The 13,915-nt window shown below is 14.9% G+C and overlaps 3 protein-coding genes across 3 annotated transcripts, besides 13 other annotated features; 2 read left to right on the plus strand and 1 right to left on the minus strand. All coding sequences in view use genetic code 6, as the record gives it.

Moving 5' to 3' along the window:
• Positions 1 to 58: 58 nt before the first annotated feature.
• On the minus strand, positions 59 to 922 carry IMG5_057320 (serine esterase, putative; the record flags this gene model as incomplete). Its single annotated transcript, XM_004037205.1, has 4 exons — positions 59 to 77; positions 193 to 244; positions 294 to 441; positions 515 to 922. The coding sequence occupies 4 exons, from the start codon at positions 920 to 922 to the stop codon at positions 59 to 61; spliced, it is 627 nt and encodes a 208-aa protein (XP_004037253.1).
• A 19-nt stretch (positions 923 to 941) lies between these two features.
• Positions 942 to 985: a microsatellite.
• Positions 986 to 1,623: 638 nt separating this feature from the next.
• Positions 1,624 to 1,669: a microsatellite.
• Positions 1,670 to 2,172: 503 nt separating this feature from the next.
• Positions 2,173 to 2,254: a microsatellite.
• A 1,183-nt stretch (positions 2,255 to 3,437) lies between these two features.
• IMG5_057330 (hypothetical protein) lies at positions 3,438 to 4,510 on the plus strand (the record flags this gene model as incomplete). Its single annotated transcript, XM_004037206.1, has 3 exons — positions 3,438 to 3,728; positions 3,796 to 4,091; positions 4,297 to 4,510. The coding sequence occupies 3 exons, from the start codon at positions 3,438 to 3,440 to the stop codon at positions 4,508 to 4,510; spliced, it is 801 nt and encodes a 266-aa protein (XP_004037254.1).
• Positions 4,511 to 4,627: 117 nt separating this feature from the next.
• Positions 4,628 to 4,670: a microsatellite.
• Positions 4,628 to 4,689: a microsatellite.
• Positions 4,634 to 4,689: a microsatellite.
• A 505-nt stretch (positions 4,690 to 5,194) lies between these two features.
• Positions 5,195 to 5,238: a microsatellite.
• Positions 5,200 to 5,262: a microsatellite.
• A 192-nt stretch (positions 5,263 to 5,454) lies between these two features.
• Positions 5,455 to 5,503: a microsatellite.
• A 70-nt stretch (positions 5,504 to 5,573) lies between these two features.
• Positions 5,574 to 5,620: a microsatellite.
• A 169-nt stretch (positions 5,621 to 5,789) lies between these two features.
• IMG5_057340 (ibr domain protein) lies at positions 5,790 to 7,474 on the plus strand (the record flags this gene model as incomplete). Its single annotated transcript, XM_004037207.1, has 4 exons — positions 5,790 to 5,892; positions 6,330 to 6,426; positions 6,562 to 6,661; positions 6,719 to 7,474. Coding segments are annotated over 4 exons (1,056 nt in total), but the record flags the coding sequence as incomplete, so codon positions are not given.
• A 400-nt stretch (positions 7,475 to 7,874) lies between these two features.
• Positions 7,875 to 7,913: a microsatellite.
• A 192-nt stretch (positions 7,914 to 8,105) lies between these two features.
• Positions 8,106 to 8,170: a microsatellite.
• Positions 8,171 to 13,559: 5,389 nt separating this feature from the next.
• Positions 13,560 to 13,615: a microsatellite.
• Positions 13,616 to 13,915: the final 300 nt, after the last annotated feature.

Here is a 13,915-nt window from a genome sequence, read left to right on the forward strand (position 1 = left end):
TTAATAAAACTTCTTATTATCTAATATAATTTACCAAATATATATATTATAAAATTCATCAACTAGCTTTGGTTAATCTATTTAAAATTTTTAAAAAATATTATTAAAAAAAAATTACATTGATATGTAATTGCTTCAAAAAATTATTCGAAATTTTCTGCCAATTGATATGCATTTAAATTTTAAGCTTACTATTTATCTTATACTACTTATAATTTCGAATTGTTAATCCTAAATTTATATCCTTTATTTTTATTTTATTTAAAAAATAAAAATATTTTTTTGAAAAAAACCTATCAAAGCAGTATGGATAGTAACATTTAATTAAGAATAATAAATATCTGTAAAATGAACAGGAATAAATTCTCTTATTCCTTAAAACGAATTGTGCAACTTACTTTCGAATTTTCCTACAACTTTAAAGTCTTTGTAATCATCATCCTTTTATTATAAAATAAAATAAATAGTTTTTTATATCGTTAATAATCAAAAAATGAAAAAAAATTACGAAAACATTTGACAATGATTAATCTGTTGTCAATTATGATAATTCTAAATGAAGTAAATCTATAAAAAAATAAAAATTATCTTCATTATACACAGGGAATGCATCAATTTCAGCTCTAAAATGGCAAATATCATCCAAATCAACAATTTCATCCATATATTTAATTACAAAAGCTTTTGAATAAAAATAAATATCATATAAGCTTGAGTCTTATTTATATTTTTAAACCATTTTTTATCTAACCTTTTATTAATCGATTTTAACTATATTATATGGATATGAATCTAATTTTTATTCTCCATTGATTTTTTATTGTATATAACATCTTAACACATACACTCCTTAATGATAAATATTTATATTTCTAAAACTTTCCAAATGAACTAATATTTCTAGTTATGCCTTTAATGACATTTATAAATATTTTTATTTGATTTTTTTAATTTATTTTAAATTTTTTTATATTATTTATAAATTAATTATATACTTTATTTACTTTTTTTTTTAAAAAAAAATAGCAGAATAAAATATTATTTTATATCTCTCATTATAAATTCCTTTTTAAATATTTTTATTTCTTATTCTACACATTAAAAATAATTTTAATATTCTATTGTAAAAAAATACAATGAATAACATTTTTATCAAACGGATTTATAAAATTAGTTTACAAATATTTATATAGTGATACTTTGATATAATGTAAAAATAAAAGGTTTTTATATTTATTTGAAAGAATATTTAGATAAAGACATCCAAATAAGCTTATTATAGAAATTTATTATTGAAGAGTAAAGTTTTATAAATAAAATAAAATTTTAATTTTTTCAACATGATTAGATATGGAACATAGATTTATAAAAATCATATAAACTATAATAACTAAACGATGACTAATTAAGCTTTAATTTAAAATTTAAAATAAAAAATAAATTATTAAATGATTTTGTATTAAATATTTATAATTTATAATAAAAAAAAAAAAAAAATGTCTTAAAGATAGAATATTTTTATTTAAACTAAAATTAAATATTTATCATATATAAAAAACATAAAAAAGCATTTTTAAGATTATAAAATTAATTTATTTTTATATTTTTAGTTTTATATTATAATTATATAATTAAAATATTTTTATTAATTAAATTTATTTTTAAATAAATATTAATGAAATAAAGAAGATTTGAATTAAAATTAAATTTAAAATCCATTAAATTTATAATTTCCTAAATAAATATTTAAAAAATTCTGTTTACGATTTCAATAAAATTAATTATAGAGTTTAATAATGTAAAATTTTTTAAGAAATTATATAAATAAAATAATTAAACATATTTAAATTGGAATTTTATTTCAAGCATAATAAAATAAAATAAAAAGCCTATGAATTAAATATAATAAATTATCTTATATAATAAAATTATATAAATTTTTAACTTATATATTGTAATTGCTTAACTTTAAATTGTTGATAAAACTATTATAACAATTTAAGATTTAGGAAAATTAAATTTAAAGTAAATGGTAAATATATTTATTACTATAATTCACAAATAAATTATTTTATTAAAAAATCAAATATAATAATAGAGTTTATAATTTATATAAAATATGTTTTAATATTTATTTACAATAAATTAATAAAGAAATTGAAGATAATGAGAAAATAAATCAAACCATATATTTACATCCTTAAAATTAAATAATCAAATCATATATTTATATCCTTAAAATAAATAATCAAATATAAAAAATATTCATGATGTTATTTATCAAATAAATAATTTAAATAATCTAAAATAAAATTACAAATACAAGTAAAATATTATAGCTTAGAAATACAAATTTACTCATTAATATTTTTTTAAAAAAATAATAAATAAATTTATAATATTTAATATAAAAATAAAAATGTATATATATAATATTTTAATAGTTTAAATAATTAATATTTATTTCAATTTATTATTTGAATTAAGATAATTATATATATGGTAATAAAATTGATAGTTTAAAACTATTTTTTGCGTAATTTTTACTAAATATATCAAAAAATATATAAACTTTAAAAAAGAGTATCTCTAAATAATGTAACATCATTTTTAACTAATAAATTAAATAATTTTAAATTGTTAATAATTAAATTCTTTAAAAATTTAATTTAATAGTTAAATAAGAAATCATTTTTTAAATATTTTAAATAGTTGAATTTCAAGTACTGTTTGTTCAATTATAATATATTTTCTATTTATTTAATATTTTTTTATTTAATAAAAAAAGTCTCGAATAAAAAAATGAAGGTCGAATTAATATAAATATTTCATATTTATAGAGGAAATTCCGAGGCTTAATAATTTATAAGAACTATACATAAGCATATATTTTACAGCTATACAAAGCTAAAATAATTTGAAGATAATGAATATGATGAAGAAAAAATTGAATATATGGACATGAATATTCAAGAATAAGCTTTATTGTAGTTTGAAAAAAATGTTAATTATTTATTTAAGAATTTTTAAAAATTTAAACTTTGAATGCTTTAAGATTTAAATTTGAGTATATAATTTTATAATATATAATTTTATTTTTATTTTTAAAAAAAGAGATGATATAGACAAAGAATAAAAAGATTTTATAATTTTTTTATTTATTTTTTAAATATATAAATTGAGTTAATTTATAAAATTAGAACTAAAAATAATTTTAGAAGACCTTTGTGTATTCTGTACTTTTATACATTTAAATATTAATTTTTAATAAAAATATATGATATAATATTAAATTGATTTTTTTTTTTTATATTTTCATCATTAATTATAAAAGAAATTATAAATATTAAAAAATAAAATATTTTTTTTTTATTTACTTGTATATTTTTTTAATTTTTAGATGATATTTAAATATTATATTAATATTTTAAGTAAAAATGAATGAAAACATATCAAGAAATGATATGATATAATGGGTTAATAATACATTAAAAGTAAACTAATAATAATTTTTAAAAGCTTTACTATTATAAAAATAGCTTAGAATTACTAAAATAGAATAACTAGGAACAGGTGCAATATATTGTTAATTATTCGATATTTTATTTCCAGGCAAGATTTAGTTAAGTAAATTAAATTGGAAAGCAAATTAAGAATATGAGTTTATAAATAATTTTAAAATTTTATAAACCGGATTCGCTAAATTAAATGTTCCAAAGCCATTATGCGTATAAAATATTTAAATTACCCAATATATGATTAATATGTATTTCTTTTAAAAAATAAAAAAAATAGATAGAAAAATTAGTAAAATGCAAATATTAAGATAATATAGAATTTGCATAATGGTTTAAAAAATATTTCGATTAACATAGCGCTAATATAAATATTTAAGAATATGATTCTGTACAAAAAAGAGGAAAAAATGAAGTTGATTTTAGTTTTATAAATATAACCAGTTAATCAAAACCAAAAAAATAAAGTGTAAATATTGGTGAATAAAATACTAGTAACAATAGTACAATGTAGCCTAATTAAAGTCAATTCGCTTCTCCTACTAAAATATCAAATTTAAATAAAAATTTTGAATAGTAAGATAAAATTTCTAATAAATAATAAGAAAAATATGAAGAAATTAAAAATGTTTAAGAGAATAATTAAAAAACGGATAAATTTAAACAATGAAAAGATAAATTTAATCTATGCCTTAGAGTTAATAATTATATTAAATAAAAAATAATAATAAATTTAATAATACAAATATTAAAACATTAAACATTTCCAAAACTTAGAAAGTTAATTAGAAATATCTGAAATTGAAAAAAGCTTTTATTTTTCGAAACTAAAAGATATTGATTTTTTGGTTGATGTTTATTCAGAATTAAGCTAAAATGATACAAAACTACATGATTTAATTGATAAGATAAGAAAAATATTATATACAACACCCGATAAAGAAACTAATATAGAAGAATTAGTCAAAATATAAAATAATTAAGAAGAAATTTGAAATAAAATAATTTAACGAAAAAAAAAAAAAAAAGTCCACCAAAATAATAAATAAAATATCAAAAAAGTTTTTTTATATATTTTATAAATTAAAATATATATATTATTATATACAATATTTTTTATATCTATTTTTTTTTTTATAATGTTTTTATTTTTTTTGAATATTTATTATTTTTTGTTTGTGTTTTTATTGGAAAACAATAATATTTTATCATATGCATTTACAATCACATAAATCTTCGTTTTCATCAAAATCGTTTTTATTTAATTATTTCCAATTTTCTATAGGAATTACTTTGTATAATTTATCTTCTTTAAATTTTATTTTATGCTTTTTAAATTCCTTACTTATTTATTCTCCAAATTTGTCAAACCTTTGAATTTATATATATTTTTTTGAATTTTTTAATATTGATCTTTAAACTATTTCTTAAGATTTATTTTATATTTCATCTTCACAAATATATTGTTCATTTAATTATAAAATCTTTATATTATCATATTATTAATACTATATTTTTTCTTGATCATCTATTAATTTCTATTATAACTCTAGTTATGTTTAATTGTTTATTATGTTGTTTGATTTAGGGCTATATTTTTAAAAAGCATTTGTCTCTAAATTAACTAATATTTATCCTTTCATTTTTTGTATGACGTATTTGTACAAATGAAATTTATTAAATTATTAAAAAAAAAAAAAATTATTGAAAAATAAATAAAAAAGAAAAAAATTAAGAATTAATAAAATAATAAGAAGAGTTAAAAAATAAAATAACTATAAAAATAATTTTAAAAACTATTCGTAAATATATAATAAAAATAAAGTGTAAATTGTATTATATCTTAATAATATAATTATTTTGGATTAGTTTAGATTTGATTAAATAATATACTAAATATATATTTATAGTATATGATTAAATACTAATATATTATTTAATTAGTTTTATTTTTAATAAATATTATTTTTATTTTAATTTATATTATTAAAAAATAGATATTTTTTAAAAATTAAATGCTTTCAATTTTAAATAGATTTTAATAAATATATTTATTGTTGAATATCTTATATTCAAAAATGAATTTTTATAATTAAAAATAAATAAAAATTATTTATACATCTATTATATTTTAATTTTATATTATTTTTAAATAATATAAATTATATAATAATTCTTTATAAATCACTCCACATAATAAAATAAATCAAATTTTATTTACTAAAATTAAATTATTTATAACTATTTTTATTTTATTCTATATATTTAGCATAAATGAGTGAATATAAAGAAGAAGATAATTATTAAGATTACGACGATGAAGAAGAGTATGAATATTACGACTATGATGATGAAAATATTTAAGATAATAATCAAAGTAAATTATATATATATTTTATAAATTTTAAATATATGTTTTTTTTTAACTATTTTACAAGATTGTATATTAAAATTTTAAAATAACTAGTATACTTCTATTGAGTATTCAGTTTTAAGAGAATAAATAATTCAGAAAATAATATAAATTTAAAATAATTATGGCATTACATTTGGAAGAGCAGTTTTACTTTTTAAAATAAATGACTATCAGTTCATTGACGATTTCAATATTCCAAGCAAATATATTAATGATATTTATATAGAAGAAGATAGATAATTATAAAAATAAAAAAATTTAAATGTTTTTTTTAAAAATACAAAATAAAAAATAAAAGCAAATTCATTTTTTATAAAAAAAGAAATGCTTATTATGTGGCGATATTTTTAAAGAAAACAAAAAATATAGTTTAGAATGTTTACATTATTTTTGTATAGATTGTTTTGGTCAATATATTAATTACAGTTTTTAGGAAGGATAATACATTATATTTAAAACATGTCCTCTTTATGGATGCAAAGAAAGAATAGGATTGTAAGAATATAAATAATTTTAAATTAACATTAAATTGAAGTCACAATAAATTTATTTTAAAAAATGTTTTGAATTAATGTAACCATGTAATTTTTTTTTAAAAAAAAACATATAAAATAAAATATTATAAAAAAGTACTTATTATGCCCTAGTCCTAATTGCTAATATGTATAAGCTTGCTCATTCAAATCTTCTTTAAAAGACTGTTAGCATAACATAACGTGTAAATGTAGTTGTAACTATTGCAATTTGGTATAAAAAAAAGAAAATATATAAAAAAAAATTAAAATAGTGTTTTGGTGATGCTCATCTTCCATGCAGTTGTGAAATGCTAAAAAACTGGCTAATATTACTCGGAGGTAAGAGTTCTGAGAATTTAAATGACACTTGGATTAAAATGAATACAAAAGACTGCCCTAAATGCAAGACTCATATATAAAAAAATTAAGGTTGCATGCATATGAATTGCAAAAATTGTAATTTCCATTTTTGTTGGCTTTGTAGGGGAGAATGGGTAAATCACGAAAGTTTTTATGAATGTAACAAATATAAACCTAAGGTTGAATAGAAAAGTGATGATGAAATAATGCTGGAAAAATATACTTTTTTTAGTGACAGGTTTACTGAGCATATTTCAAGCATCAAGTTTAGTTTAAAAGAAGCACAATAAAAAATACAAGCATTTAAAAGTTATGAATAAGTAATCAACTTCTAAGAAAATAAATTTGATGATGGAGAAATGATGTTTTATGAAAATGCTTTTAACCTTGTATTGTAAGCTAAAAGGGCTATAGCATATACTTATCCTATTGGATATTATATTTAAGAAAACAAAAGGGAATTCTTCGAGTTCTAGCAAGGATAAATAGAAGGGTAAGTAGCTAAGTTAGAGGATATTATTACTTAAATTGACTTTAATAATTTTTTTTAAGATAATTAAGATTGTTAATTCTTAAGTAATAGTTTTTTGGCCTATAGGTAAAAGGTTATTGATTTAACATCTATTCTTTAAAAATATTTAAATGAAATACTGAGAGATTTTAAAGATGGTTATATATATAATTGTTTATTTTAATTATATTTTTTTTTTCACTTTAAGAATTACCTTAGTTAAAGAAAACATAAAGCAAGTCATTGAAATAATAACCAACTTTTACAAAAACAAATAGTAGAAAAATAACCAAATAATGAGTTTAGGGCGTTTATTTATTAAATAAAAATCAACTCAGATTGGTTGCTTAAATTTAATTTATTAAAGTTAATATTAATATAAATAATCTTTAATATTAGTACTTATATTTATTATTTTTTAATATTAAATAATATTATTTAAAGTTTTTACTCTTAATAATTATTTTATTTTAATTTAATATAAAAATTCAAACAAAAATAATAAATTTTATTTTTTATATTTAAAATTAACTTGATTAAATAATAAAATTACTTTATTATTAATAATTTTTTAATTTTATTATATAATTTATTAAAAGATTTATTTATGCAATAAAAAATATTTGTTTTATTATTCACTAATCAGTATTTACGAAATCGTTAAAATAAAATAATAAATTTTCATGAAAATTTATGTAAGCTAAAAAAATATAAAATAAATTTATTAAGATCTTAAATCATTATAAATAATTAATAATATTTTAAAGAAAAATAAATTTGAATAAATAATATGTATAATATATATATATATATATATATATATATATATATATATATATATATATATATATATGTTAAATAAAAATGTATTCTATTTTCCATATTCTAAACTAGATGATGAAATTTTCTATTTTTAAGTTATTTTTGAAAAACATAATTATAAACAACCACACTCTTCGTTAAAATTATAAATAAAAATAATTACTTTAATATTTAAAAAGTAGTTTTTTAAAGCAAGAAAGTTAAAATTTAAAATAATAATAATATTCTTTTATAACTTCAAAAATAATTATAAATTTATTTTTATAATAAATAAGTTTAATTATGTTCATTTTTATTTGATTAATTTTTAAATTTTATATAATGAAATACATTATTATTATCTTTTTGTTATTGATTTTATATGATGAGATTATATTTATCACTTTTTTGTTAACTTAATTAAATATTCTATATTTTTATATTTTCGATTAATATTTTGATAGATTATTAATGAATAATTAATTTTTAATGTTGTTTCTTATTATTATACCACTAAAGAATTTAAATAATATTTTAAAAAAATATTTAAAATTAATAAATAAAAAGAAAGTAACTATCATTATGATTATTTCTATTTCAAAAAAACTAAATATACTAATATTAAAGACTTTACATTAAACAAAATATAAAAAAATATTCAAAATTAAATATTTACTTAGAATCAAAGAAACTTTTCTAATAAATAATATAAAAGGATAAATATCATTAATATTAATATTTAAGATAAAATTAAATTTATTCTTAATAATATTAAATAAATAAGGAAAAAATATTCAATCAAATTATAACTTTAAAAAAATGATTAAAATATAATTTTAAATGAATTTATTTTAATAAAAGTATACTAAGATTATATTAACAGATTAAATAAAATTTAGAACAAAATATAAAAATTATTATATTATCTTTTGTATTATTTATATTATACATTTTTATTTAAATACAAAAATTAATAAAAATAATAATTATACTATGTATAAAATTAAAAAATGTTAAAAAAAACATTAAAAAATAAAATATTAATTTTTATAAACATATGCATAATATTAATATTTTTTTTTAACAATTTTTTTATATTAATAATAAACCTATAGAATTAATTTTGTAATAGTAATATTACGTTTTAAAGATTTACATAAATATATTATAATCATAAGATATTAAAATTATAAAAATAAAAATCAATTATTCAGATTTTAATATTTTATTAATATGCATGTCTATTGCGTTTTTTTAAAAAATTATATTATCAAAAAAAATCTATAAATTCACTTTCATCTAATTAACTATCCTAATTATTCAATCTTAAACTAAAATAAGAAACAGGCTATATGGGTATTAATTCTTCTTGTATAAAATTATATTATGGTTATGTATTAATAATATTTTATGAATCAAAAGGAGATTCAAATATAGAACTATTTAATCTATTATTCCATGTTCCTAGTCTTGATAATTAATTTCTTTAAATAAATCTAAGTATGCTTGATTAACGAATTTCATTATTTTCTTCATTATTACTATTATTATCCTACAAAATGTTATTCATTTAAAAATGTTAACCTATTTATTTATCAATTGCTAATTGATATAGATCATTCAATAATTTTACAAATTCCGAAATTCTTTTTTTTTGTTTTTAACTTTTATTTTGATTTCTTAATTAATTTCTGATTTCGAATAATTATGCTTTTTCAATGTTCTTGTCTAGGACTATTGTATTTAAAACTTTACTTAAATATGATTTCAAACTTTGGCGAATTTAAAGCTAAAATATTCTATTTTTGTAAAATTATAATACGTGTTAATTTCTTTCTTATTATGATTGTTTTGTATGTATTTTGGATTCTTACTTTTATTTTTCCTTTTATTATTTTATTTTATATCCCATTTTTTTAAATTTTTTTTAATCTTTGTTAGTTTTTAATTAAAATATAATTTAAATAATTATATTAAATTAGGTAAACATTTTTTAAGTATAACAAATTTAAAACTAAATATATTTTCTTATAGAAAAATTTAAATTTGATTGTATTAGTAAAAAAAGAATTATTCTCGATATTAAATAAATAAAATTTTTTTTGATGTTTAAAAAACTAATAATATTATACTATAGTAATATTATATTTATATATATATACATTTTAAATTTGATAATTAAAATATTTAAATAATTTTATTTATTTTAGAATAAAATGTAATCATTTTTAATAATTTTTTATTCCTTTTTATGATTTAAATATTATAAAATGGTATTATATTAAAAAAAATTCAACCATAAAATATATTTCTTACATTTTATTAAAATAAATACTAAACTATCTAGAAAATAGAATAGTTATTATCATTTTTAAATAGAATTCTAATTTTGGTATTATCATTAAGTTAATATAAAAAAAAAAATTTAAATTATTAATTTTAATTTTTTTCTTTTTTTTTTCTCATAAAATTAATAAAAATATAAATTTAGCGAAAAAAAAAAAAACATATATATAATTTAATTTTTTATCATATTTTCATATTATGACTATTATTAATTGGAAAGAAATCATATTATTAATTATTTAAGCATTCTTTAACATATTTTTCAATCCTATCACATTAATTAAATTATTTCGAATTGATATAAATTATATAATTTAGATAATTAAAAATATTATGTTCCATATTTATATGGGTATCCCAATCAAGTATTTTATCATCAAAATATTTTTTAAAAATTCCACAAACCATACATTTTTCGGTATTACTTTTTTCTTTTTTATGTTTAATTTCTCTATATTCGGCATAAGAATCAATAATTTACCCTAAAAAAGTATTAAGCATCAAAAAATTAATAAAAATCCAAAAAGTTAAATCAAAGAAGAATCTTTCCCAATAATCATTTTAACCTATAATTTTTATAATTATAAAAAATTAAATTAAATATTTATACTTTTATCGATATTTTTTAAAACTCCGTGAATACCTTAAGGATTAATTAGACCTTATAAAATATTAAAAATAAAAGTAGTATACATATATTCATTAGTTGTATTATTATAAGCTGATCTTTAAGGATAATTTCTGTCTAAATAAACTTCAGAATAAGAAGATTTTAAAATTAAAGATGCAATCAAAGTATAAACATAAATAATAATTATTGTAGCAAAAACAATTTAAGCGAATTTCTTATAGTTTAAAGTTAAAATTTTATAGAGTTGGTAAAGACTACTGCTTCTTTTAAATACATCTAAAAGTAATATTGAGAAAATTATTTTACTATATATAGCTAAAAAAGATAAAACAAAGTAAAAAACATAATATAATATATTTATATCTGAAATATAAGCTTTGATAATATTTTATATTTTAATCTATTTTTAAAATTAATTTTAGTACTTGAACATTAATTTCGGATATCTAACAATAAGCTCTATTTATAAAGTACAAAATGATAATATTAGATGAGTTATGAAAAATGCTAAAAATGTCTTTTTTTTAAAAAAAAATAACTAAATATATAATGAATATATATACAAGTTCGCTTTTTAATGGTAAAATAGAATTATTTTGACCTTCAAAAGTCATACTTATTAAAAATATTAAATTTATTATAAAAATAAATAATAAAGTTATATCTTTTATAATATCAGAATTTTTAATAAAAAACTGCAATAAAGGATATTGTTAAAATTTTTTTTCTTGAGATAATGAATATTAAAAATATTTACTTTCGTTAACTATAAATTCTAAATTATTCTATGTTTAAATTTTTTTTATTTTTAATTTTTTTTTTTACTTTATCATATTAATTATAAGCTTTTTCTTAAAAATCTTTCTTTATATTTTAGGTTATATAATGTGATAAAAAGGGTAATTTAAATAATACTTTTACTCTTTAATTATTTTAAACTATTTCAACCATTCCAATAAATCTGGAATAAAATTATAAACTTTAATTTATAAATTATATTTCCCTTTATATTATCTAATTATATTATTGATTAATATTTATTTTCTTTTGCTAAAAATCTTCAATTTATTATTTAGATGCCTAATTATCTTTTAATGTCTAATAAAAAAATATAATTATATAGCTTATTTAATTTTTTTTTTAACCGATAATTCGTCATTTATTTCTGAATTGTCTTATTATTTTAATGTCTTTTTACTTGTAAATTTATGTCTTTGTAAATTAATTTTTTATTTAATTTCTTTGCTTATTAACAACTCATTTGCTAATTTTTAAAATTTAAAATTATTGTTATTTATTTATTCATCTTTTTATATTTTGAATATTGATAAATAAAAATTTGATTCTGTATATAATTTACTTTAATAATTCTATTATTTTAAGCCTTTAAAAGGTAATAAGAAATGTATATTTTCATTTTTATTTGAAAGTTTTTAAATTTCTTTTTATTCAATTTAATTCAAAATATGATAGATTAAGATAACAAATTCAAATGATAACTAAAATTTAATTATTTTTTTAAATAAATAAAAATTAAAAATAAATACATTAATTAATAAGTTATCATGAAAACTTAAATATTATTTGTAACAGTAAGAATCGGAACAACAAGAATGATCATTTAATTTATTACAGAATTATTATTTAAAAATAAGATTTAATCTATAGTTTATTTTATTAAAATATGTATAGGATATAATCGAACATATTTTTCTTATATTAAGTACTTCAAGAAGTTAAATTAATGCTTCCTAATTATTTAAATTAAAAACTATACTATATAGTAAATTAACACAATTAAGAATAGTTTAAAGTTTATAAATATCTCTTAAGTTTTCGCCATGAAAATCAATTAAATTATCACAAATGATATTATTTAATTAATTTAAAAAATTTTAGTTTCTCAAAAGAACTATTTTATTTTATGAATTGATTGAATTACACATATTCATTACACAATCTATACAATAATTTATTAAAGAGCAATATCTTAAATTTTTTCCTTTGAAAAAGTCAAAATATTTATCTTTAAATTTCGATAAATTGCTTATAAAATATAATATTTCATCTACTATGTTTACTGATGTATATATTTCTTATTTATCAAATTTCTTTTTTTTAAAAAAAACATAAAATAAAATATTTATTTAATTTTTTTTACTTATAATCGATAAAAATTCTAAAATTAATTATCTGATATTTCGCATGTTTTTTTTATAAAAATAAGAATTTAAATGACTATGTTTTCTCTTATTTATAAATAAATACAATTATCTTATATAGATAATATATAATTTGTTAATGATTATTTAATAAACTTTAAAAAATTATTTGTAATTTCTATATTTTAAGGCTATTATAATATATTTATTAGTATTTGTGTTGATTATTTAGGATTAAGTTTTAACAATTCATTTAAAATTTTTAAAATTATTTCGAAATTTTACAATTCTTTTTTTTCTATATTTTTATTTATATAATATTTGAATTCTTTTTTTTTATTACTATTTGAATCATTTTAATCTAAATAATTGTTAAAGCTTTAATAATCATACAAATTTTTAATCAATTAATATAAAAAATTTTCGTCTATAATAATATGTATCAAAACCTATATTTATTATGAACTTATTATTTAGTTTTCAATACTATTATTTTTTTTATTTTCTATAAAAGGTAAATTTTTATTCTTAATCAAATATTTATCAATCGAAGTATTTTTTTTGTGCTATTTTAATTGTTTTAATTTTTTAATTAAATAATATAGTATTTTAAAGTAATTTGTATCTTAAAAAGTTATTAAGAATTGTAGTTATTTTT

The sequence above is a fragment of the Ichthyophthirius multifiliis genome, assembly GCF_000220395.1.
Source record: "Ichthyophthirius multifiliis unplaced genomic scaffold scaff_1120509250224, whole genome shotgun sequence".
NCBI lineage: Eukaryota > Ciliophora > Oligohymenophorea > Hymenostomatida > Ichthyophthirius > Ichthyophthirius multifiliis.